Source organism: Ovis aries, chromosome 11 (assembly GCF_016772045.2).
Source record: "Ovis aries strain OAR_USU_Benz2616 breed Rambouillet chromosome 11, ARS-UI_Ramb_v3.0, whole genome shotgun sequence".
Lineage (NCBI taxonomy): Eukaryota > Metazoa > Chordata > Mammalia > Artiodactyla > Bovidae > Ovis > Ovis aries.
Window position 1 is genome coordinate 27385224 of NC_056064.1, and position 25780 is coordinate 27411003.

A 25780-nucleotide genomic window follows, 5' to 3' on the forward strand; every position below is an offset into this window, starting at 1 on the left:
TTTCCCCCCTCTCCCTTTCTTCATGGAGGGGGTGGCGGTGCTGGAGGGGGGGTTGTTTTAAAAATAATTTCCAGGCGGCCATCTTAGTGCCTCAGCTCTGAGAAATATTTCTGAGCGCCCCCCTCAGAATTTAAATATATTTAAAGCCACGAAGAGGGGGGTAGAGAGAAGTCGAAAACTTTTATATATATATATATTTTTAATCCCGCTCTCTTGTTCTCTCGGGAGGAAGAGAGAAGGAAAAAAAAAAGTCCTCAATTTTTTTCCAAGAAAAATTTTTAGGGTGGTTTGGCCCCCCTCGTCAGACGGCGGCCCCGAGGGGGGGTTTCGGAGGGGGGTGGCCCGGGGGTTTGGGGGGCTGGGGGAGGCGGTGAGGAGGAGGACGAGGACGCCGCCGCCGAGGAGGAGGAGGAGGAGGAGGAGGTGGTAGCGGTGGGGGAGGCGGGCGGGCGGTGGGTGGGGGGGGGGGGGGGGGGCCAGAGCCACAGGATGGCTTCCCCTCTGAGGGACGAGGAGGAGGAGGAGGAGGAGATGGTGGTGTCGGAGGAGGAAGACGAGGAGGAAGAAGAGGGCGACGAGGAGGAGGAGGAGGTGGAGGCGGCCGACGAGGACTACGAGGAGGACGACGACGAGGGAGTACTCGGGCGCGGGCCGGGCCACGACCGGGGCCGCGACCGCCACAGCCCCCCCGGCTGCCACCTCTTCCCGCCGCCGCCGCCGCCGCCGCCGCCGCCACTGCCCCCGCCGCCGCCGCCCCCGCCGCCAGGTAAGCGGCCGCCGACTCCCTCCCCCAGCCCGAGCCGGAGCCGCGGGCGCGCGAGGCCCGGGCGGGGGCGAGGCACCCACCGCGCGGCCGAGCCGAGACGAATCCGGGGCGCGGGGCGCCGTCTCGGGCCCGTCGCCCCGCGGCGGTCCGGGCGGTCCGAGCGGTCCGGGCGGGCGGCAGCGGCCGCCCGGCCAGGCCTCCTCCCCTCCCCCGCCGCACCCCTCCCCCGCCGCCGTAGCCGCCGCCGCCGCCGCTGCTGCCGCCGCCCGGGCTGGAGAGCGCTGGGCGCGAGCTGCGCGCGCGGACCGGGCCACTCGGTCGCGGCTTTCGGGGGAGGAGGAGGAGGAGATTTTTTTTTTTTTTACCCTCGGCGGGGAGGGGGTAGGCAGGAAACGGCCGAGGCGAAGCCAGGGCCCCCTCCCTGGCCGCGCGAGGGACCGCGGAGACCCTGGCGGCCGGACGGCGGCGTGGGGGAGGGGCGCGTGGGGGAGGGGCGGCCGCGCGGGCGCCCCTGGGGCTCTGGCCCCGGTGGGGTTGGACCGTGGGGAAGTGGGGTTTGCCTGCGAAGAACGGACCACAGCCCTCACCACCCCCCGTCAGGAGTTGGGAAGGCTGGGGGGGCGGTGGCGGGTGTCCATCGGACCCCCCCACCTGCGGGGACTTCGATGCCCGCCAACTCTGGAGCGTGCGGTGGCACGTGGGGGAGGGGTCGTGTGAATGTTTGAGGGCGGCTGACGACTAGGGGCAGGTGGTGGCCACACTCCATGCAGACCACTTCCTGGAATGAGGCTGGCCCCGGCCCCCTCTCCCCTGCTCGTACTAGGGAGCGCAGCCACTGGAAATTGGGGAGCGAGAGAGTGGGACACCAGATGCCCCCACCCCCACCCCCTTTATCTCTCTTCTGCTCTGGGCTCTTTTGTGTCAAGTGCGCTACCCCCCGCCCCCCACCATGACCCCGTCAGTCTGGGGTGGCCGAGCTGCCCAGCTGTAACTCTCACGTGGCTGCCATTCACTGTCACTCACTCTGCCGCTGAAACCACCCACACCCTGACAACGTTGGGGGGCGTGAACTGCCCACCCAGCTGTTCTGCAGCTTGACCGTCACTCAGCACCCCTCCCCGGGGATGACCAGTCATCCGCACTGTCTAGGCAGTTCTGCCCCGCGGTGAACGGGCCTGACCACTGCCTCGGGTCGGAGGCCCAATAGTGGCCCCCCTCTGGCCATCCTCTAGCGTGTTCTGCTAGTGTTTTTCAGGATAGAGCATCTTTCAGGTGGTCACACCCCCAGGCCTCTGGATGCCTTGCAGCACAAATGCACCAAACTTCAAAACGTCTAACATCATACTTTGTAAAACTGTCATATTGATCTGTGTGGCTTCTGTGGGAAATGTTCCTGTCTATTGGAGACAGCCTTTGAGGGACTGAAGCGCGGGGCGGCGGGGGGGGGGGGCGACTTTCTTGGGGCGGAGGGGGGGAGGGGTGTCTAATGGAAACAGGATAAAGTCCACTTCCCCCCTCCCGGGCTTGTCCGAAAACGGCAAAAGTTTTTAAAAAGTTATGCCGAGAGAGCCCACTGATTTTGCAGAAGGGAAAAGGAATAAAGAACTGCGGGGAGGGGGTTAGCTGGAAGACAGCAGAGGTGCTAAAGAGAAAGCAAGGATGTCAGGTTAAGTTAGGGCAGGAACAGTTCTCCCATATGTGTATTCCGAACTTAGAATGGGGTATTTGGGGGCTTTTGATCCCGGATTTGGGTCTGTAAAGGGGAGTGCATGAAAGAATCTGAGGTCGAGATGGGTCTTTGTGTCAGTACTCCCTCCCCTTTTCCCTATGCTTTCTCAGCATCGTCAAATGTTTTAAAAATTGTATATCTGAAATGATAACCCACCTCCTCTCTCTGGCAGGGCAGTTTTATCTCCCTGTTAGTCCTCCAAGTCAAAGGAGTGACCCAGATACACCCCCTCAAATGACTTTCTGAGGTAAAACTTTGGCAAAATATTTTTAGTCTGCCCATTATTTCTGTCTACATAAGTGTGGGCAAAATAATCCTCCTCTGAGGCAATTTGTTTGGGCTGCCCCCCACCTCTTTCTCTGTAAGATGAACTGATAGGCGTTAGAGGTTCCTATTGTTTTTCATTCTGACGTCTTTGATTCTCACCATTTTGTTTTACATTCTTACCCAAGACCAATTTTTTCCCTTCCCCCCTCTCCAGTCTCCTTACATTGTTAAACGTTTAAAATAATAGCACTCGTGCTGATGGGGGAAGGGAGCAGGAAGCCCAAAACTCATTTCTTCGCCCTCCCTCTTCTGGCAAGTCTAGAGAAATAATATAACATAATATATAGATGTGATTCCTTAGGGGTGGGGGTGGGGAATGATTGTGGGTGGTGCGGAAAATTCTGGTAGTTTCTTTGCAAAAGGTCTGAAAATACAAACCCACCCCCTGCATGCAATACGCATGTGCAGCAGACCTATTATGGTGGTTCGTTGTGGGGGAGGGAGGGGAATTTGAGAAAAAATAAATATATGTGTGAGAGATTGATGGTGAGATTAGAAGAAGAGAGGGGCGGGAGGCGAGGCTCTCGGCGAGGCCCCTCCCTCTCTCCGGTTCGCCAGGCCCCGCCCGGCCCCCTCGCCGCGCTCCTCCCTCGCCGTCTTCCGAGATCTGAGCCGGGATGTGGGAGAGTCTGGGCGCGCGGCCAGCATTGAGTGGCTGGTGAGGCAGAGGTTGGGACTTAGATTTGCTTTCCTGCCCTCCCTCTCCTTTCCTAGCCGTCTACTTTGCGTCCCCGCACTACCGCCGTCTTCCCAAGTTGGGGAACCTCCCGCTGGGGTGGAGAGTGGAGTTAACTGGCTGCGAGGTCCCAGGGCTGGTGTCCCCCCACCACCCCACCCCCAGCTGGCGGAGACCGAGGCCATTTCCCTGATCCTCAGCCAGTTGGCCTGCCCTTGCTACTGCCCCGGCAGCCTCCGTTTCCATGTTCGTATTAGCGGAGTCCCTGGGGTGAGAGAGCGCTGGCTGCGGGGCACGGCGTCTTACTGACTTCCTATTACGGTACCCACTCTGTTTTCACACCCCGGGCTGCCTGCAGGCACTTCCCCCCCCCCCCCCCCCCCGCGCCACAGCCCCCCAATTTTAGAGTGCCGTCCCGCGCGAGAGGGCACAGGATGCCGGAGCTGTGAGAAGTAGCACTGAAGGAAGGAGGCGCCGCGATTCTGAGGCGCTGGAAACCCGAGGCCTCCGGTGTAAATTGTGGCTAATTTTCCCTTGGCTGTTGTGGGGAGAAGGATTGTGTGTCCTAGAGCAAGGGGCTGGGCCGGCCCAGGCTTTTCCCTCCAGCGCTGCTGCCTCTACCTGAGCAGGACAGGTCTGGCTGGTTAGTCTAGTGCTTGCTGGGGGAGGGAGGCCTCACACCGGGGCCTCACTTCTGTGTGGCATCGGCTGTGTCTTCCTCCTGAAGTAGTTATTCTCTGAACCCTAAGCCTCCACAGTGTGGCAGGGGTCATGGAGAATGGGGAGAGGGGGACATCTGGGAAGAACCAGCCCCAGATTGTCTGACAGGGACATCTGGAGAGAAAGCCAGGGACCTAGCCCTGCTAAAAGCATGTACAAATTGTCCTCTGGGTTTGTGCTCATGAGTATGTGATGCTTGTGCATTTGAGAATGCATTTGAGGGGTGTGTCTATGCCTGTCCAGTGTCTTTGTGTGGGTCTCCCATACTGCTTAGATATGAATGGGTTAGAATGCTTGAGACTACATTTGGAGGCAAGGGGTGAGACCAGGGACAACGGGTAGGGCGCCTGAGTTCTCAAAGGGAACAGGGATGTGGATGTAGATTTGAAGGCACAATTGAGGCTGCTTGGGAGGAGGAGGAAGAATGTATAGGTAATTGTGGAGACCTTCTCCTGTGGGGCTAGGGAGTGACAAAGGAGCCAGACACCAAGATCCTGTGGGCCAGAAGTGAACATGGCTGACTGAGGGTTTCTTTTCCTCCAGGGCTATGCTGGGGTGACAGGAGTCTGGGTGATTATCTGAGGAAGTGTAAATAGAGGCCTCACTCCTCACAGAAAGGATGTCAGGGCCCCAGGGTGTTAGTGTGAGAGCCCAGGTGTCCACCTTTGGCTCTGCCTTCTCAGCATCTGGCTTAGGGAGCTGCCAGCTTGTGTCTCCCCACTCCAAGTGCTGGGGTCAGGCCAGGCCAGCAGCTGGGCATGGCTTCCCCAGTTCCTGGGCAGGATGCCAGCTGGCTAAGTGAGGGGGAAGGCAGGAGGAGCCCTGGCGGCGACTAAAAGGACCTGCCACAGTCAGAGCCCATGGCCTAGAGCCTGGTCCCTTGTTAGTAGGAGGGGAGAGACAGGAGTGGTTTGGCTGCTCTCCTCTTCTGACCCCTGACCTCCCATTCACAACCCAGGCATCCCAGAGTACTCGAAACACTCTCTGTTTGCGTCCAGCAAAGGGAGGCAAGGTTTGGAAGAGTTAATGCTGGATTTCCTAGAGAGCAGGAACCAAGGAGGTGAGGGAGGAAAAGGGCTGCAGAGGCTGGGAGCCTAGAGGCTTAGGTTTTCCGGTGCTGTCTGCTCCAAAGATAAGGATGACATTCGACTGCTGCCTTCAACATTGGGCGTGAAGAAGAGGAAGCGAGGACCTAAGAAACAGAAGGAGAACAAGCCAGGAAAGCCCCGGAAACGCAAGAAGCTTGTAAGTGTTACGCATGCCTGTCTCTACAGTGAGGCTTGGAGACCCATCCCAGAGACCTATGATTTCTCTGGGCCTGATTGCCATGGGGACCCTGAAGTCAGGGAGACCTGACTCCCTCTGCCTGCCCCTAGCCCCACTCCTGCTAGCCTGTATCTCCCAGGTCTGGGACCCTAACCTTACTCACTACATCCTAGTGAAGAGCCCTTTTGTCGACTTTACTTGCCCTGCAACACAGAGAAGCTGTTGGAAGCACTGCAGGTAGACTGCATGAATTCACAGCCCAGCAGTCCTCTATCTTCTTGGGCAGCTTACTTAGCTCTCCGTGCCTCAGTTTCCTCTACAAAAAAAAAAAAATGGATAAAAATAGATTAGTTGCTGTCTCATAGGATTGTTGTGAAGTTTAAAAGAGACGATGATATTTTGTGCTAAGAGGAGTTCCTGGCACACGCTAGGGCTCAAAAAATAGTGTTTTTATTTCTCTTCCTTAGGACAGCGAGGAGGAATTTGGCTCTGAGCGAGATGAGTACCGGGAGAAGTCAGAGAGTGGAGGCAGTGAATATGGAACCGGACCAGGTCGGAAACGGAGACGGAAGCACCGAGAAAAAAAGGAGAAGAAGACAAAGCGGCGGAAAAAAGGGGAGGGAGAGGGGGGGCAAAAGGTGAGTAGATTTGGGGAGTGAGGGAAGAAATCTGTATCAATGACAAGCCTGAAGAGTAGGGGAGGGAGAGCCCTGGGCAAGCAGGGTGACAAATGGAGAGGCTGTGGTTTATGAGGAGTGGGATTGGGCTGGGAATGGAACAGAAAACTGGAAGCCCAGAGAAGCTGGTGAGTGGGCAGGGAGGCATGTCAGGGGGTGGGGGGAGCCCAGGACTGGAGTTAGGAGAGCACCTGGCTAACAGAAGCCTGGTATCCTAGCAAGTGGAACAGAAGTCATCAGCAACCCTACTTCTGACCTGGGGCCTGGAGGACGTGGAACATGTGTTCTCCGAGGAAGATTACCACACACTCACCAACTACAAAGCCTTCAGCCAATTCATGAGGTACGGTAGGGCTGGGGAACCCTCACTAGCCGATGCTTTTAATTTGAGGGAGGCCCTGGACCTCTCTGGAATCTGATGAAAGCTAAAAAATGGCTGTCCAGAGAAATTCACAGCACAGACACACCTAACTCCCATGTAATATCAGAGAATTCCTGGATTCCAGGATCCAAGCACTCTAGTCAGGAACTTTTCACTGGGGATCAGAGTTCCACGGCTAGGTTAGAAAACTCTGGTGACCGATGGCCCTCTCTGCTCTTAACAGTTCCAGTTTACCCTGCCTGACTTTTCATCAGACTGGAGTGGAGAGGTGGCATCAGTGTTTCCCAGTTTCCTTTGCTCGGTTATCGAGTCTTCTGCCCTTCCCTTAGACAGCAGTAGTAGTGCAGGCTGAGAGTGGCACCTGCAAGTCAATAGCTTCTAAAGTAGAGGAGAGAACAATAGAGATGCCTTTGGGGGAAGCAGGCACTTTAGCAGAGCCCTTCAGCCCTCTGGAGACAGCCTGCTAAAATTCAGGTCCTGGTGCTTCTTGGGCAGCTCACTTTGATCTTCAGTTTCTGCATCTGTGAAATAGGCAAATAGTAGGTACCTTGAGGAGGGACTGGCAACCCACTCCAGTATTCTTTCCTGGAGAATCCCGTGGACAGAGGAGCCTGGGGGGCTATAGTCCAAGGGGTCACAAAGAGTTAAGACATGACTGAGGTGACTAAGTATGTACTTTGGTTGGGTTTTGATGGGGTGGTAGATGGAAAGCTCAGCCCATTCCATATTGTGGGGCCAGGCAGAGTTCAGTCCCTGGTAGCGGTCATTAGTCCTGGTGTCTCACTGCTTCTCTACTAAAGACAGTGCTTCTTTCAGCACCACAGTCACCTGTGTCCTCACAACAGCTTAATACCCACCTCAGAGCAGAACCAGTATGGCCCCTCAGGCTCCACCTAGTGGGACCCCTCATTAGGTTCTACCAGGGCCTGTGGAACTCATGAGAAAAACACATTCTCCGTAACAGCTCCGAGTAGTATTGTAAGGATGGAATAAGATATCGTGTGTGAAAGCGTTTTAGGAACTGTAAAGTAGTTGTCAGAAGTATGGCATTTTTGGTAATCTTGTATCTTTTGGTTTCATACTATTTAATCTGCATTTAAATTTTATTTTGCCTATTTCTTTTTTGTTCTTTCGTACGTTTTTCTTGTTTTGTTAAACTTTTAAAAACTTATTATTTGTTTACTTTAAAATTGATGTTACTCATGAGAGAACATGTTCACACTACCCAGGAACCCTAGCTCGTACATTGACTTTATTGCTGAGGGAAATGGCAGTATTCCCTGACCATCTGTGAAGGGTCCGAGTCTCCTGCCTCTGTATTTACAGGCCCCTGATTGCTAAGAAGAATCCTAAGATCCCAATGTCTAAGATGATGACCATTCTCGGGGCCAAGTGGAGAGAGTTCAGCGCCAACAACCCCTTCAAGGGGTCGGCGGCTGCTGTGGCAGCAGCAGCGGCAGCCGCGGCGGCAGCTGTAGCTGAGCAGGTGTCAGCCGCTGTCTCCTCGGCCACCCCCATAGCACCTTCCGGACCCCCTGCCCTTCCACCACCCCCTGCTGCTGATATCCAGCCCCCACCCATCCGAAGAGCCAAAACCAAAGAGGGCAAAGGTAAGAAACCTTCTAGGTCGAACAGCTGTCACCCCACCCTCCAGACTGCATGTTCTCAAATTGTAGTCCAGAATGCTTGTCTCCTTGGCCCTGATGGTTGGAAAAGTGCTTCCCAGGAAGGGTCTCAGTAAGACCATAGCCCATTAAGAGGCCCAGAGACCTTCATGGCCTCCCTTATTCCAGGATATGGTGACCTTGGGCTTTTCTCCCTCATCTGTGTTCCTCACTCAGGTCCAGGCCACAAGCGGCGGAGTAAGAGCCCCCGAGTGCCTGACGGACGCAAGAAGCTTAGGGGAAAGAAGATGGCACCACTCAAAATCAAGCTAGGGCTGCTGGGTGGCAAGAGAAAGAAGGGCGGCTCGGTGAGAGGCCCCTCCCGTTTGTTAAACTCCTGGGGTTGGTCAGGGACCTGGGGTCCAGACACACGGGTCTGTGAGGACAGCTGGAACGGGAACCCAAGGCCTGGGGAGGGGAGTGGAATCCAGCCGGCTCCCCTGACAGCCACGGGGCTATGGGCAGTATGTTTTGCAGAGTGACGAGGGCCCCGAACCGGAGGCCGAGGAATCAGACCTGGACAGCGGCAGTGTCCACAGTGCCTCAGGCCGCCCTGATGGCCCCATCCGCACCAAGAAACTAAAACGAGGCCGGCCAGGAAGGAAGAAGAAGAAGGGTGAGGGGCGTCAGCTGTGTGTGGCTCTGACAGTCAGCCTTCCTCTGGTTCCTTTGCTGTCCTCCTTATTTTCAGTTGTGACTTCTTTACTCAACCCTTTTCTCTTTCTCTCCCCTCCCCCATTCATTTCTCTTGGCTCCCTTGGCCTCCACTCGGGTGTATGACAGTTCTGGGCTGTCCCGCTGTGGCTGGGGAGGAGGAGATTGACGGCTACGAGACAGATCACCAGGATTACTGTGAGGTGTGCCAGCAGGGTGGGGAGATCATTCTGTGTGACACCTGCCCTCGTGCCTACCACCTCGTCTGCCTTGATCCTGAGCTTGACCGGGCTCCTGAGGGCAAGTGGAGCTGCCCTCACTGTGTGAGTACTGGAGCCACCTCTTCGTCCCTCAGCAACCGCCTCCCCCATCTCTTTCATCTGTGATATCACTTGTCATCTTCCTACCCCCAGCTGCCTGGGCCTCTCAGCAACAAATGTTTAAGGGTCCAGGATCCTCGTGTGTTCCTCTCCCTCATCCCCTCGGCCCCGCCAAATCAGCATTTTTGAAAACTGAGGTGTCCTGTTTGTTCGTTCCCACCAATCTTCTCTGTACTTCTAGGATCTAGGTCTCCTGGTTGGTCTCTGTCTTCCATTCTTACTTCTTCTTTTTTGTGTCTGTGTCTGTCCTTGGCTTCCCAGGAGAAGGAGGGGGTCCAGTGGGAAGCCAAGGAGGAGGAGGAAGACTATGAAGAGGACGGGGAGGAGGAAGGGGAGAAGGAGGAAGAAGATGACCACATGGAGTATTGCCGCGTGTGCAAGGATGGCGGGGAGCTGCTGTGCTGCGACGCCTGCATCTCCTCCTACCACATCCACTGTCTGAACCCCCCGCTGCCCGACATCCCCAACGGCGAATGGCTGTGTCCCCGATGCACCGTGAGTGGACCTGTCTCTCAGGGTGTCTTCTCAGCCCCAACTCCTCCTCCATCTCTGGGGCCCAAACGTCCGGCTCTTTCTTTCTCTTCTCTCCCCACCACCAGACCTTTGATTCTCTTGGGTGACTCCCCCACCCTCCTACGCTAACGAGGGGCTCTTTCTGCCTCTTTCTTTCCTGTTTGTATCCACCCCGAAGTGTCCTGTGCTGAAAGGCCGTGTGCAGAAGATCCTGCACTGGCGGTGGGGGGAGCCACCCGTGGCCGTGCCAGCCCCCCAGCAGGCAGACGGGAATCCGGATGCCCCACCTCCACGACCTCTTCAAGGCAGATCCGAGCGAGAGTTCTTTGTCAAATGGGTGGGCCTGTCCTACTGGCACTGCTCCTGGGCCAAGGAGCTGCAGGTACAAGGGTGTCTCTGTCCCGTCTCCTGTGGCCCCGTTCACTGCTGCTCTCCCTCTCTCAAGCACCTCTTCTCCTGTCTTCTGTCCCCTTTGCTTTCCCTCATATTAGGTCTCTGGCCCCAAGACCCTACCAGCTCTCTTAGCTTCCGTACTTGGGTCTCCTGGTCTCCAGTTGTCATTCCCTCAGTCTCTGTTAGATTCCTCCCCTGAGGCGTAATGGAGCCTTCCTTAGCCTGCCTTAATTCCCATCTCTTCCCTTTATCTATCTTAACCATGTTTTACCGACATCCCCAGTCTTAATAACCTGTTCCTTCCTCATTTTACTTATTACCTCCCCACTCAGGTCCTGTCTCGGACTCCGTTCTCTTGCATGTTACTCATTTTCTTGCTTTGACTTTAACTCTCTGTGTCCTTCATCCCACCGCTCCCATGGCTCATTTTCCCATACCATTACCCCTGCCGGCCACTGCCCCGGCTCCTTGTGTCCCCTCAGAATGTCGGGACTATCTCTTCCCTCCTCTGTGCCCCGCCAGCTGGAAATCTTCCACTTGGTGATGTACCGAAACTACCAACGGAAGAATGACATGGATGAGCCCCCACCCCTGGACTATGGCTCTGGTGAGGACGACGGCAAGAGTGACAAGCGCAAGGTGAAGGACCCGCACTATGCCGAGATGGAGGAGAAGTACTATCGTTTTGGCATCAAGCCAGAGTGGATGACCGTCCACCGGATCATCAACCACAGGTGAGCCCTTGGTCCACGGGAAGGCCGACCTGGGTTTTGTCACTGTTCTTGTTGCATGATGGCCCCACGTTAGATAATTGATCTAACTGGGTAATTCCCACCACAGCCCCAGCCTCTCTGGCTTTGTTTCCTCTATGGAGGTGGGAGAAACCAGGAGAAAAGTCCAGCCCAGCACGGACACCTTTGTCCTTGCTTCCTCTAATCTCGAACAGCTTAAGAAATGACACAGGAATCTGGGGATTTGGATGTGATAAAAGCAAAACATGACTTATACAGACCAATGTTTCTAGTACTTCTGTCTTCATAGTACTTATCATTACCAATGTTTTACTGTCTTTTTATTTTTCTGTTTCATCATGGTCTTCTCTGGTAGCATGTGAGCTCCATGGAAATCAGTCATTTGTCTGCCTAGTTCTGCTGAATCACCTATGCCTGGAACCATGCCTGGCATGTAGTAGATGCTTAGTAAATATTGATTGGATGAACAAATGACGTTAAAGTTGGGGATGTTTTGTGATAGTTGATTTTTAGGAAGTCATCTGGAAAAAGTTAGGGTAGTCCTTCAGCCTTCTAAACTCGCTTTCAGAGGCCCACCATTGAGGATTAGGTGACAAATTCTGTGTGTTAACTGATAATTGTGTTTGTTATGACTCTTTTCTACTTGTGACACATATTATTTTTCTCCTCCTGCCTCCTCTTCTGGCTTCCCTCTTCACAGTGTGGATAAAAAGGGGAATTACCACTATCTAGTGAAATGGAGGGACTTACCCTATGACCAGTCCACATGGGAGGAAGATGAAATGAACATCCCTGAATATGAAGACCACAAGCAGAGCTACTGGAGACACCGGTGAGTGAAGCAGATCGTGAGTTAGAGGGCGTCTGACGGTGGGGGCATTAAATGAGGTGCAGACTCAGTCTAGAATTTAGAGTAATGGGATCTGGGGCTGGGTTGTTTGCAGTGGGGTCCATAAAGAGGCAGTGTGAGGAACAGAGATAAGATCTAGCCTGACTCATGGGGAAGAGGATGCTGAGGAGTGGGGAGGATGGTCTCTAGAGCTGAAATCCAAGGGTGAGGCTAAAGAACCTGGGAGCAAGGAAATGTATGAAAATCCAGATTATGGAAAGTGGGAAGTAGGTCTGGAATTGCTTCAGAAGACAGGGGTCCCAAGGCATCAGTCTCACTCAGACCCACTCTTTTCCCAGAGAACTAATTATGGGGGAGGATCCTGCTCAGCCCCGCAAGTATAAGAAGAAGAAGAAGGAGCTGCAGGGTGATGGGCCTCCCAGTTCTCCTACTAACGATGTAAGTCCTCCACTTGGCCTATCTGTCATTTCTGGAGCCTCAGGGTTGAAAACTTCCTGGGAGCTTCTGACAGATCCCAGAGATTCCACAGCTTCTTTGAGCTCTTCCTTCAGTTAGCTTTGCCCTAGGTTTACTGGGGACTTGCGCACAGGAATGAGAGTCTCCAGAGACAGCTGTACACAGGCCTCTTTTGCCATTTCCTTCCCTGCAGTACTCCCAGGTCTTGATTCAAAGAATGAGGGGGAGGCACTGCAGACTAGAACTTTCATAAGCTCAGGCCAGAGGAGAGGGACTCACAATCCCACTTGATACCAATGCCAGGGACGGGGAGGAGACCAGGACCAGATGAGTGGCTGCTGGTTCCCCTGAGCTTTCTGATTTGATTCTACAGCCTACAGTGAAATATGAGACTCAGCCACGCTTCATCACAGCCACAGGAGGCACACTACACATGTATCAGCTGGAGGGATTGAACTGGCTACGCTTCTCATGGGCCCAGGGCACTGATACCATTCTGGCTGATGAAATGGGGCTGGGCAAGACCATACAAACCATCGTCTTCCTCTACTCACTCTATAAGGAGGTGCTGGCTCCTAGGGCCCTAGCCTGGACTGGGGAAGGTGGGAGTGGAGGGTGAGGGCAGAGGACTAGGGGAGGGGCATGGCAGGCAGTGGAGTGGGGTGTACAACTGCAAGCCTCAACTAATGGGGCTCCCTCTCCCCACCTCCCACTCCCAGGGCCACACAAAGGGTCCCTTCCTGGTGAGTGCCCCGCTGTCCACCATCATCAACTGGGAGCGGGAGTTCCAGATGTGGGCACCCAAGTTCTATGTAGTAACATACACGGGTGACAAGGACAGCCGAGCCATCATTCGTGAGAATGAGTTTTCCTTTGAAGACAACGCCATCAAAGGTGGCAAGAAAGCTTTTAAGATGAAGGTCAGACTCCCCACCTCATGCCCTCTGAAGTCCTCAGATCTGTCATTTCATTGGCCCAACCAGAACTTTCTTATATTCCCCATTCAGCTTTCTCCCTCCTTCCCCCACCTTCCCTCATGCCTCTGCTCTCCAGTACTGGAGATGTAGCAGGTTATTCCCTGGGGCACTCATGGATCTCTTCAAACTGGACAGGTGGGGGAAGCTTGAGGGCCACATCCTGTAGTCCCTGAATGGAGTCAAGGTTGGAGGCCTGGACTACCAACTGCCTTTGGGAGTCTCAGGACAGGGTGTCTGGGTAGAGAACAGGGGTGGGGGTCTAGATGCTCGGGTGCAGGCTGGCAGCCACAGGGACCATGGTTGTGTCAACAGAGGGAGGCACAGGTGAAGTTCCATGTTCTCCTGACATCATATGAGCTGATCACCATTGATCAGGCAGCTCTCGGCTCCATCCGCTGGGCCTGTCTCGTGGTGGATGAGGCCCATCGGCTCAAGAACAACCAGTCCAAGGTGAGTGAGGTACCCAGGCCTCAGAAACTTGAGGCTCTGGACTTCTACTTGCCCCCATCCTAAAAGACAAAGCTTGGGGGACTTTGAGCAGCCCCGGAGGCAGTGCAGGGAGAAGTCCAGCTTGGAAGCAGGACAGAATTAGGGGTCTGAGGGCCTCTGATCCTGAAGGAAGTAGGAGCTGGAGGCAGGAAGAGCCAAGGGCCAGCTGCTTGCCACTGATGGACCCTTTCTCCTGCTTTTCCTTGCCCCATTTTCTAGTTTTTCAGGGTCCTCAATGGCTACAAGATAGATCATAAGTTGCTGCTGACAGGGACTCCATTGCAGAATAATCTGGAGGAGCTCTTCCATCTACTGAACTTCCTCACCCCAGAGAGGTTTAAGTAAGTGGTGGCTCAGGAGGGTGGTCTGCAGAGAGGAGAGGTGGAGGAGCTGAGAAAAGGAGTGGGTGAGGAGTCATCTTAAGTGAAGACTAGAGCCTGAGGTCAGGGGCAAAGAACCTAATGCCCGTTCGTGGTTTAATTTCCTTCTGGCTACTAGCAACCTGGAGGGCTTCCTGGAGGAGTTTGCTGACATATCCAAAGAAGACCAAATTAAGAAACTTCATGACTTGCTGGGGCCACACATGCTGCGGAGGCTCAAGGCAGATGTCTTTAAGAACATGCCAGCCAAAACAGAGCTCATCGTTCGCGTGGAGCTGAGCCCCATGCAGAAGTGAGATGCCAAGCGGGTTCCCTGAACCAGGGTTGAAGATGTGGTAACAACTTTGCAAGGGTTGGTGACCAAATGTAACCTCACAATTGCTTCCATTATTGTGTCTCTTCTGTGCACCTACCCTGGGCTTTAGGAAATACTACAAATACATCCTGACCCGAAATTTTGAGGCCTTGAATTCACGAGGTGGTGGGAACCAGGTGTCGCTGCTGAACATCATGATGGATCTTAAGAAGTGCTGCAACCATCCGTACCTCTTTCCTGTGGCTGCTATGGTAGATACGGGAGCTGGGATGGTGAAATGCCTGGTTGTCTGGAAACAGGAGCAGCCAAGAGTGCAGGGCTTGAGCTAAGCTGGGAGGCCAGAGACTAGGTTTCTGAGAGGAGTAGTAATTGCAGAGGTGTGGAGCCTGGATTTGGGCTTCCAGCTTTCTAGATGTCATCAGAATATGGGGGTGTGTTTCCTGATCCTCTCCTGCTCCTTTTTCCCTGCCTGTTTTTCAGGAGTCCCCCAAACTTCCCAGTGGGGCTTATGAGGGTGGGGCACTTATTAAGGCATCTGGGAAGCTCATGCTGCTGCAGAAGATGCTGCGAAAGCTGAAGGAGCAAGGACACAGAGTGCTCATCTTCTCGCAGGTGACCCATGCCGGTAGTTCCTCCTCACCATCAGATACTCCCTTCCCTCGTTCCTGTGGTTGCCCCGGGATGAGAGGTTAGGCAGCCACACCCTTAAGGGTTTCTGGAACAGCTCTGTTCATCTTGGCCTCTGATGCGTGTTCTTAATTCAAGCCATTGGAAGCTGTAGTCGTTTCTTTAAAGCCAAATGGGGAGAAGGGGAAGGGTGAGCCATCTGCCTCCTAAGGGAGTTTCTGGGGCTGGGACTATTTCTTAATCTTCCTAGGGAAGGAAGAGAGTGCAGACCTTTTGGAAATCTGATGAAAGCTGTGGGTCTGCTCTCCAGAAAACTGCACACATGATGAGACAATCTTGTATAGATTTTCAGGGGGTTCATAGATTTCTTCTGCAACCTTGACATGGGTGTCAGAGGAGAACCTCTGCTGTAGGAGAAATGGTCTGAAATTGAGAGAAAATGACAGGCTATTCCAGGAGGAGCTAAGGGTACATATGACAGGGCAGGGGTACAGGTGTAAGGACTGGGGTTGAGGGAGAGTAAAGACCCAGGACAAACAGAGTGCACCCCACCACCTCATTGTTCTAGACTCCTGCCTCTTCTCTTTCTCTAGATGACCAAAATGTTAGACTTACTGGAGGACTTCTTAGACTATGAAGGCTACAAGTATGAGCGCATCGATGGCGGCATCACTGGTGCCCTGAGGCAGGAGGCCATTGACCGCTTCAATGGTGAGGGGGCCTTGGTCCTGCTTGGTGTATACAGCCTGAGAGACCTGTGCCTGGGTCCCTGGAGGATGTCAGTTACCTGGGCTTTTTCTTTTTTAAAAGTATTTATTTTATGGCCGTGCTGAGTCTTCATTGCTCTGCTGGCTTTTTCTCTAGCTGTGGCGAGTGGGGGCTACTCTGGTTGCAGTGCTCAGGCTTCCCATTGCGGTGGCTTCTTTTGTTGTGGAGCACAGGCTAGAGGCACTCAGGCTTCAGTAGCTGCAGCATGGGGGCTCAGTAGTTGCGACTCTAGGGCCCTAGAGCATAGGCTCAGTAGTTGGGGGTCTTCCCAGACCAGGGATTGAACCTGTGTCTCTAGCATTGGCAGGCAGATTTTTTACCACTGAGCCACCAGGGAAGCCCTCATCTGGGCTTGTGAGTTGAAGGCATTGTTGTTTGTAGTCAGGGAATATCTGGGAGCAGGTAGCCAGAACTGCTGGATACAAGAAAGGCCTGATCTAATTCTTGCCTCCCAGCTCCTGGGGCCCAACAATTCTGTTTCCTCCTGTCCACCCGGGCCGGGGGCCTGGGCATCAATCTGGCCACTGCTGACACTGTCATCATCTTCGATTCAGACTGGAACCCCCATAATGATATCCAGGTGAGAACTCCCCTTCTGGAGCCCCTTGGAGCAAGGAGACATGGGTGTCTGTGCTGGGGTCAGAAATAAACCTCTTGAGCGGGGGAGAAGGCCCTTTCTTGTCAGCCTCTTTTCCAGAGCATGTAGTGGGGCTCTCCCCAACCCCTCCCCTGGCCCATCCCTACTTTTCGGCCCCTGTAGGCCTTCAGCCGCGCTCATCGGATCGGCCAGGCCAACAAAGTGATGATTTACCGGTTTGTGACTCGTGCCTCTGTGGAAGAGCGAATCACACAGGTGGCCAAGAGAAAGATGATGCTGACACATCTGGTGGTGCGGCCCGGGCTGGGCTCCAAGGCGGGCTCCATGTCCAAGCAGGAGCTGGACGACATCCTCAAATTTGGTACTGAGGAGCTATTTAAGGATGAAAATGAGGGTGAGAGCCTTTTCTGCAGCTCCCTGAAAGCAGGTCTCTGCTATCTGTGAGCACTGCTGAAACCTCCCAAACAAAACCTCTCCTCTGCATCCTTGGAGGATGGCTGGCTCCTTTCCTTACCTTTAAGGTTGACATAACACACATCTCTGTGGATGCCCAGGGAAGGGTCCTCCTCCAGAGCTCCATGGGAAGGAGGCAGAGGGAATGGCTTTCCCTGAGCTTTGTAAAGTTCCTCCTGAGGTTCTGGTTGGAGCTCAGAGTCCACTCTGGTTCCCTGATTCCACCAGGTGAGAACAAGGAGGAGGACAGCAGTGTGATTCACTATGACAACGAGGCCATTGCTCGGCTCTTGGACCGGAACCAGGATGCAACTGAGGACACTGACGTACAGAACATGAACGAGTATCTCAGCTCCTTCAAGGTGGCCCAGTATGTGGTGCGGGAAGAAGACAAGGTGAGTGGCTTGGGGCCAGACACTGGCCACCCAGGTCCATCTCTGAAGGGTGGTAGCCAGTGTCCAAGTAGGAGGATCCCCCTTTGCTCTTGTTTTTTTATCTGATCTCTCACTCCAGTGTCTAGCAAAGAGCAGCCAGTTGTGGGACCTCAGACAACTTGGTCTGAAGGATGAGACTGGACACTGGAGAAAACATAGGCACAGAATGTAGTGATCAATTTGGAAGGCTGCCTTCTGAGTAGAGTAGGAGGGAGGCATAGAAAACTGGAGGAGAGGCTTAGAAAAGAGAAGTAATGGGAGGAGAAGCAAGTTGTAGGTAAGAGGTGAGGATAGCGTGCCGCGTCTGGAGGATTTATGTGTCTAGAGTGACGAGGTCTGGGGCTGGGCTGCAGAAGGAAAGCGGGTTCGTGGTGGTGGTGGGGCTGGGTAAAGGGGCAAGGTCTTCAGTGTGGGTCCTGCTGCCCTTCAGATTGAGGAAATTGAACGAGAGATCATCAAGCAGGAAGAGAACGTCGACCCCGACTACTGGGAGAAGCTGCTGCGGCACCACTATGAGCAACAGCAGGAAGACCTGGCGCGGAACCTCGGCAAGGGCAAGCGGGTCCGCAAGCAGGTCAACTACAATGACGCTGCTCAGGAGGACCAAGGTGAGGACTGTGCCCGACAGGGGAGAAGGGGAGCGTGCTGAGAAGGGGCTTGGAGGCTGGGGGCATTGAGAGGAAATGAGTGGCTGAGCAGTCAGGGCCTTCCCTTCTTAGGGGAAAGAGATTAAGACCCTAGGAGGGGTCACCAGGGGCTCCCTGGAGGCCAGGTGGATTTGAGGTGACTTGAACGCTCTTGCAGTCGCAGAGGGCATTGATGGACACCCAAGGGCCTTTGTTTAGAGTGGGTTATGCAGGTGTCAGGCAGTGGGGGTGAGTGGACCTGCTATGTAGCCCAGATTGTGGGCAGCCCTCCAGCATCTCTAGGAGGGCCAAAGCTGGAGTGAAGGTGCAAAAGTCTCTGAGGGGAGGTGTCCAAGCAGAAAGGGCCCCATGTGGGCTTATCCAGGGAGCCATCACTGACCACTGAGCCTTTCTCCTCACAGATAATCAGTCAGAATACTCAGTGGGATCAGAAGAGGAGGATGAAGACTTTGATGAGCGTCCTGAAGGTGGCATCTGTTTTCCTTTTTCCCACACCTCTTCCCATTTCACTTCCCATTGTCTTTGAAGCCTACTGTTTTTATAGAGTGCTCACTTGTAGGAAAAGTAAAGATTGCAGATAAGCAGAGAGGAGAAAATATCTATAATTTCGTTACTGCTAAAATTTGAAATATATTACCTTGTAGGCTTTGACACCTAGATGAGAGATCAAGAAAGGTTACATCATTTTACACTCCAGCAGTAATCTTGGCTTGCATCAAATAGTTGCTACTGATTGTTTAGAATGACTTGATTCTTTTGGACCTATGGGGTTGGTAGTTCTGGGAAGAAAATTAGAAGTGCCTCAGACATGACAGGCATTCCTTGTGTTGCATGTCCTATGGACATGGAGAGCTAGGAAAGACTGAGGGGTGGAGGACATGCTGGTCTACTAACGAGGGTCACCATCTCCCCACCAGGGCGTCGACAGTCAAAGAGGCAGCTTCGGAATGAAAAGGATAAGCCACTGCCTCCACTGCTGGCTCGAGTTGGGGGCAACATCGAGGTGAGAGCTGGCCTAGGCCCCAGCGGAGAGAATGAGGGGAGTTGAGGCTGAGTCACTGAGGGCAGAACAGACCAAGAAATGAGGCCCTGGACATTCATCATCCACTCCCTCCTTGCCCCCATCCTCAGGTACTGGGATTCAACACCCGTCAGCGGAAGGCCTTCCTCAATGCGGTGATGCGCTGGGGCATGCCCCCGCAGGACGCCTTCACCACCCAGTGGCTGGTGCGGGACCTCAGAGGCAAGACTGAGAAAGAGTTCAAGTGAGTGTGGGTGACCTGGGGCTGAGCTGGGGGGAAGGGCAGGAGCTTTGGGTGTTATTTTCTTCCTTTCGGCCGCCATATGATGTGACCTTACTCACCTGATCACCATGCTCCCTGCCAGATGTTGCCTGGCTCGGTTTCCTAGGGGGTGGGCTCAGCCTCTGCCACCTCCCCTCAGCTGAGCCTAGAGCAGAGAGGCCAGGCAATCCCTGCTGTGGGAGAGGCAAGTGAGACAGGAGCCTCTCCTGGACTGTCCTTGCCTCACATGCTTTGGCCACGATAACCCAGCAGGGGAGCTGGTGGGAAGGATGAAAAGCAGACTGATGGGGCCTAAGAGTGAAGGACCAGGGCCGGGGGCCATGGAAATGTGGGGGGGGGCAGGCGGGGGAGTTAGGATTTGGGGGAGCCCATGATGGTGAAATTGAAAGACCCAGAGACGAGCCCTGGAGGTACTGGGGAGCTCAGGTTCAGGGTTCAGTCATCCCTGTACCCCCTTCACTGTCCTTTCCCCTCCTAAGGTTCTCCTGACCCACCTCCCCCGCATGCTCCTTAGGGCCTATGTGTCTTTGTTCATGCGCCATCTCTGTGAGCCTGGGGCAGACGGCTCTGAAACCTTTGCTGACGGAGTCCCTCGGGAGGGGCTGAGTCGCCAGCAAGTGTTGACCCGCATTGGAGTCATGTCTCTCGTCAAGAAAAAGGTATTGGTCTTCCCCTCACCCAAAGAGTCAGGTCAGAGGGGCTGCCTAGGCCCCATGCGTCCTCAGCCTTCTATCCCTGGCTCCGGGAGCCAGACTGGAACTGATCCCTGTTCTGCAACCCCCTGCACCCTGTAGGTACAGGAGTTCGAGCACATCAATGGGCGCTGGTCTATGCCAGAGCTGATGCCTGACCCCAGTGCTGACTCCAAGCGCTCCTCCAGAGCCTCCTCTCCTACCAAAACATCTCCTACCACTCCTGAGGCCTCGGCTGCAAACAGCCCTTGCACCTCGAAACCTGGTAATCAGCTCAGGATGACAGGAGAGACCGACGGGGCCAGTTTCCATCAGATGCAGAGGGCGTGGAACTGGGGTGGGGAGTTCCTGCCTTCTTCACTCTGCCTTACCCCTGCAGCTACTCCAGCTCCCAGTGAGAAAGGAGATGGCATAAGGACACCTCTGGAGAAGGATGAAGCAGAAAACCAGGAGGAGAAGCCAGAAAAGAATAGCAGGATTGGGGAGAAGATGGAGACAGAGGTGTGTGGCTGCCTGGCTGCTTTGGAGGCAGTGGCAGTGCCTTGGAGGTGGGAGCCTAGAGCCCTCCAGGTCATCCTGACTCCACTGTCTTCTTCCAGGCTGATACCCCCAGCCCATCCCCATCCCTGGGAGAGCGGCTAGAGCCAAGGAAGATGCCTCTAGAGGATGAGGTGCCAGGGGTACCTGGAGAGATGGAGCCTGAACCTGGGTACCGGGGGGACAGAGAGAAGTCAGGTGGGTGCATGGCCTTAAGTGTGATTGGGGCTTAGAATTTGGGGGCTCCCTCTTCTGGGGTCAGGGGATGAGGGTGACATCCTTCCTTCCTGTCCCCTGCCCCCTCCCACAGCCACAGAGTCGACGCCAGGAGAGAGGGGGGAGGAGAAGCCGATGGATGGACAGGAACACAGGGAGAGGCCGGAGGGGGAGACAGGGGATTTGGGCAAGAGAGGTAATGGGTGGAAGAATGGGACCCCTGGGTCCTTGAGGGATCAGGGGAGGTGGAATCTGGGGAACCAAACGCCTGGGTGGGTAGCTCTTCAAGGGCCCGTACAGTACAGAGAGGAGTCCTGGGACCCGGGTGGAGACTGTCCCCCGAGATGTGAGCTCTGCCCCGTCTGCCACAGCAGAAGATGTGAAAGGGGAGCGGGAGCTTCGGTCTGGGCCTCCTCGAGATGAGCCACGGTCCAATGGGCGACGTGAGGAGAAGGCAGAGAAACCGCGGTTCATGTTCAACATTGCAGATGGTGGCTTCACAGGTGAGGGGCTCTCATTGTCTCCCAATCCTGACTTGAACCTTGTTTGTAATTAATTTTGTTCCTGACCCCTCTCTTAACCTTCCTCTTGAAGAGCCAGTGGTCCTGTCACCTGTTCACCTGTCACCTGTCCCTCCTCTGTACCTGTCTGTGGGGCTGGGCATGGTTCTCAAACCCCTGATGCCATGTCTGTCTGCTCTCCTCTCTGCAGAGCTTCACACGCTGTGGCAGAATGAGGAGCGGGCGGCTATTTCCTCCGGGAAACTCAACGAGATCTGGCACCGAAGACACGACTATTGGCTCCTGGCTGGGATTGTCCTGTATCCTTTGATACAGATACAAGGAAAGAGATGTTTTCTCCCTGGAGCAAGAAGAACTACAGAGAAGAGGAGTCCATCTCTGGGGAGGGGGGCCTCATGCCACACTTCGGGGCAGTCAGGCCAAACGGAAGGTGTGTGCATAGCCCCACCAGCCCTGTTAAGTTCCTTGATGGTCCCCTTCCTTCGTCGGCAGCCATGGATATGCACGGTGGCAGGACATCCAGAATGATGCTCAGTTTGCCATTATCAATGAGCCATTTAAAACTGAAGCCAATAAGGGGAACTTTCTGGAGATGAAAAATAAATTCCTGGCCCGGAGATTCAAGGTGAGGATGAGGGAGGAAAGGAACAGTGTTGAAGAGGGGTTTGAGTCAGAGGTAGGACCAGATCTGGTTGGAATGTAGGCAAGGTTGACCCTTTGAGAGCCGAGACAATGCTTGAGGCCAAGACACCCGAGTGTCGCCTTGTGTTTGGGCCCATGGTCTGGATCAGGGTGGAGCTGGGGTTGCTCTGGACCAGCGAGGGGGCGGGAGGGGGGGCAGTGTGGGTCTCTGCCCCCAGTACTCAGCCCCTGCTTGGGCCTCAGCTCCTGGAGCAGGCGCTGGTGATTGAGGAGCAGCTGCGGCGGGCGGCCTACCTGAACCTATCACAGGAGCCGGCGCACCCCGCCATGGCCCTCCACGCCCGCTTCGCCGAGGCCGAGTGCCTGGCCGAGAGCCACCAGCACCTCTCCAAGGAGTCGCTGGCGGGGAACAAGCCGGCCAACGCCGTCCTGCACAAGGGTAAGGGCCGCGGCGGCCCCGCGCGGGGGAGGGCCCACAGCGCTGCGTAAGTCTTCACCCCGCACCCCTCAATATCTCCCCACCCCTCCGACCCCTTTACCCTCTGAACCACCCCCCCTCTGACCTCTAACCCCACCCCGACCCACCTGGTTACCCCCTCGGTTTTTAGCCTCTAGACATTGTGCGGCCAGCCCTTATCCATGCCTAATAGAGTTCACATCAGTGCCCAAGAGTGGGATCCCCCAACCCCTTGACCTCCCCCATCTCCATGAGACTGTGCCACATTCCCTCCATGGGGCGGAACTTCTTCACTGACCCACACACCTGCCATACTGCTCATAGCACCCTGTCTGGGGCCTTGGCTTGTATATAGTCCACAAAAGTTCTTTGTGGGGGGTCCCACAAATCCCATTCCTCACATCTCGTTCACCCCATGAGGCGGAAACCACTACCATCCCACCCTCTGACCCTACCCCATGAAATTTCCCTTTGATCTTCAACCCTTCCTCCCAAACCCTCATGCCTTGATAATAGTAGATTAAGTTCCAAAGCCCTCTAACCATCTAATCCTGACTGACTCCTGGCCCCTTAGACTCCTGTTCTAATTCCTTGAACTTGTAATGCTGACCCTCTAACTTCCCCCACCCCCGCCCGACATATTAAAACCTTGATTCCTTAAGTCTTTGACACCATTTACCACCTCCCACGCCTCCTGACTATTTCCTCCCCATCATCCCCAACCCCCAAACTTCCCTCTTCCAATATGGGATGTTCTGACAACTCCCCGCCCCATGTTTTCCAATGTCCTCCCTGTCTCCCTTTTCTCCATATTCCCTTTTCCTTCCTTCTCTCTCTCCATCTGTCCTTTGTGGTGATCTGGTCTCTCTGCTTCTTTACCTGACACTTCTTTTTCCCCGAGCTGCTCTCTTTTTCTGTCTACTTCTGTCATTTTCTTGGTCTCTGATTCTTCGGCATCTGTGTCTTCTCTCTCTCTTTCTCTGGCTATATCTGTCCGCCTGACTCCACATCTCTTTTCCTGGCTCCATCTCTCTCTTTCCCTGTCTTTCTCTCGCCCTTCTTTCTCCGTGGCCCGGGCCCCAGTTCTGAACCAGCTGGAGGAGTTGCTGAGCGACATGAAGGCGGACGTGACCCGCCTGCCAGCCACGCTGTCCCGAATACCCCCCATCGCAGCCCGCCTTCAGATGTCCGAGCGCAGCATCCTCAGCCGGCTGGCCAGCAAGGGCACGGAGCCTCACCCCACACCGGTAACCCTTCCCCCGACTCCACTTTCCCTGTTGGTACTCCTGCACACAGACAGACACTTCCTTCAGAATCCTATACAGTGTGGAAAACGCCCGCAGACACTCCTCAGTGTGGAGTCCTCCTGCCTCTGCCATACCCCCCAGTAGCTCTGGATTTCTCCCCTACAGCTTCTCCCTCTCAGGCTGTGGCCCCTCTAACTTGGGCTCGCTCTCTCTTCCAGGCCTTCCCCCCGGGTCCATACGCTACACCTCCGGGGTACGGGGCGGCCTTCAGCGCCGCACCCGTCGGGGCCCTGGCCGCCGCAGGCGCCAATTACAGCCAGATGCCAGCAGGGTCCTTCATCACAGGTCAGCTGCTGACTTCCCGCCTCCTCCTCGTTACCCTCTTCCTTTCCCAAGCTTCACCCCTGCTCAGCTGCCCTTTACTTGTCCAGCCCATCTCACTTCCTTGGATGTGCCCAGGGTTTCATGGAATGGAGTGCTTCTAGACTTTATTTTTCCCATCCCTAACTTCTCTTCCATCCCCATCGTCAGAAACCTCATCCAGGGCTTCACTGGTTCTGTGGACTAGTACTTGAGCCGCCTCCTCCTGGGTTACTTCAGAGAAAGAGTGTGAAATTAGAAGGGGGTTATAGTGAAAGCTGGAGCGCGGGTCCCATCACATACACAGTGGGACGTCTCAGGAGAGGGGTCTGCCCTGCTCTTCCCTGCACACCCTAGAAAATTGGACCTGGCGTGAGGTGACCTTGAAGAACATAACTGTGGTCAGGAAGCAGTGGACGACGGGTAGAGAAGTAGGGATTGACCCTTCCTTACCCCCTTCCCAAACAGCCGCCACCAACGGCCCTCCAGTGCTGGTGAAGAAGGAGAAGGAAATGGTGGGGGCACTGGTGGCAGACGGGCTGGATCGGAAGGAGCCCCGAACCGGGGAGGTGATCTGTATAGACGACTGACCGGATCCCAGGCCTGCCCTTCACCCAGGTCCCGGCCTCGAGGTCGACCCCCAGCTCAGGCTCCGGGGCCTGCTGCCAATCCTCCACCTTCCCCTCCCCTTGGGCCACCACTGGGCTAGGAGCCCCTCTGCCCCTCTCTACAGTTCTCTTCAAGAAGGGCCCTTGTTATTCTCCACCCCATGCACCTTTCCCACCACACTTTGAAGACTGCTGGTGAGAAGGGGTCTGGGTGGAAGGTGGTGAGCAGGGTCTTCCGAGTACCTTTATCCCCCACTGCCAAACATACACAGCTTCCCAATAAAATGGTTGTGGGGAGGAGAGAGGTGGAGCCTCCCCGGGTTTTACTCCTGCAACATCAACTCCATCTCTTGCAGAAGTGGGGGGTTAGCTTTGCCTAGCCTGTAGGAACTTTGGTGGGGAAGAGCTTTGAAGAGAGGCAGGTGACTTTAGAGGGGGGTGACAATGAGCCCTGGGAAGGTGGAAGAGAAGAGGAGGGGCGGATCCATGTTTCCTTCCCCTCCCTCCCTGCAGATGGAGGGTGGAGCAGTTACCAGGGAGGGAGTCCATTGCTGTTCAGCCTCAGAATAAAGGCGCCGTTCACTGGCTCAGTTACCTCCTGCGTACCGGCATCTTGTGTTGGCAATCTTCCCCCCTCCCTAGGGACCAGTGACCACCTCTGCAAAGAGTAACATTTGGGTGATACTCCCTTAAGCCAAAGAGGAGCTCCCCAATCTGTTCTAGGGACCCAAGTAACCTAGAAAGGGTGGCAGAGAACACAATGGGCCAGACATGGGGGGAGCCCCCAGTTTTGGGGCTCAGGTTCTTAGAGGATTTCTACCTTCCCTCCTGAAGACCTGGATGTGGACTAGAGTGGGTCAGGCAGGGGGCTTAGTCAGGAAACTACCTTGCCTTCAAGACCAGAGCAGAATAGCAGAGGGCAGGCTGGGGAGACATGGGCACACCCTCCTCCCCAGGAGGGGCTGGGGAGAGTGGCAGTTTGCATGGCGAACCCCCCACTTCCTCTTTGCTCCCCTTCACTTTCTGGCTGCCCCTCTCCCAGTCTCTTCACACCCACTCCGGGCCTGTCCCAGTCCCCTCTTCTGTATCAGGTTTATTGGTTGTACATATAAATTATACTTTCCTTTCTGTGTGCTCTGTTATTTTTGAGTGGGGGAGTTCTTTCGTTGTGGAGAGGGGGAGGGATAGGAAAAGAAAGGGTGTTGATTTCTGCCATTTTCTATTCATTTCTCTCTTTAAAAATCTTGTTGACTTTCCCTTTTCTTGTTTTTATTTCTTGGATCATCAACTAAAATTCCAAGG

The 25780-nt window shown here is 54.8% G+C and overlaps 1 protein-coding gene and 1 non-coding gene across 10 annotated transcripts; both read left to right on the plus strand.

Annotated features, from left to right (window-relative positions):
• The first annotated feature begins 478 nt into the window (after nt 1–478).
• On the plus strand, nt 479–25606 carry CHD3 (chromodomain helicase DNA binding protein 3). Of its 9 annotated transcripts, none has more exons than XM_027974939.2 (40): nt 479–766; nt 5351–5463; nt 5952–6122; nt 6380–6504; nt 7870–8153; nt 8385–8515; nt 8673–8823; nt 8991–9184; nt 9503–9736; nt 9933–10136; nt 10670–10881; nt 11600–11731; nt 12088–12187; nt 12579–12770; nt 12925–13125; nt 13495–13632; nt 13891–14012; nt 14170–14343; nt 14477–14618; nt 14848–14979; nt 15588–15705; nt 16218–16342; nt 16523–16754; nt 17042–17208; nt 17678–17855; nt 18296–18361; nt 18812–18897; nt 19026–19159; nt 19713–19857; nt 19993–20155; nt 20270–20391; nt 20490–20625; nt 20738–20839; nt 21015–21146; nt 21355–21463; nt 21657–21789; nt 22050–22291; nt 23347–23510; nt 23729–23855; nt 24339–25606. In XM_027974939.2, the coding sequence occupies exons 1-40, from the start codon at nt 490–492 to the stop codon at nt 24577–24579; spliced, it is 6351 nt and encodes a 2116-aa protein (XP_027830740.1). In that variant the 5' UTR covers nt 479–489; the 3' UTR covers nt 24580–25606. The 9 variants fall into 9 exon arrangements, with proteins under 9 accessions (XP_027830740.1, XP_027830746.1, XP_027830741.1 ...); XM_027974945.2 differs by having other exon boundaries at nt 22050–22245; XM_027974940.2 differs by having other exon boundaries at nt 21018–21146.
• Nucleotides 19289–19428, plus strand: LOC114117094 (small Cajal body-specific RNA 21). Its single transcript, XR_003590885.1, has one exon. It is a non-coding gene; the product is annotated as a small Cajal body-specific RNA 21 (non-coding RNA).
• Nucleotides 25607–25780: the final 174 nt, after the last annotated feature.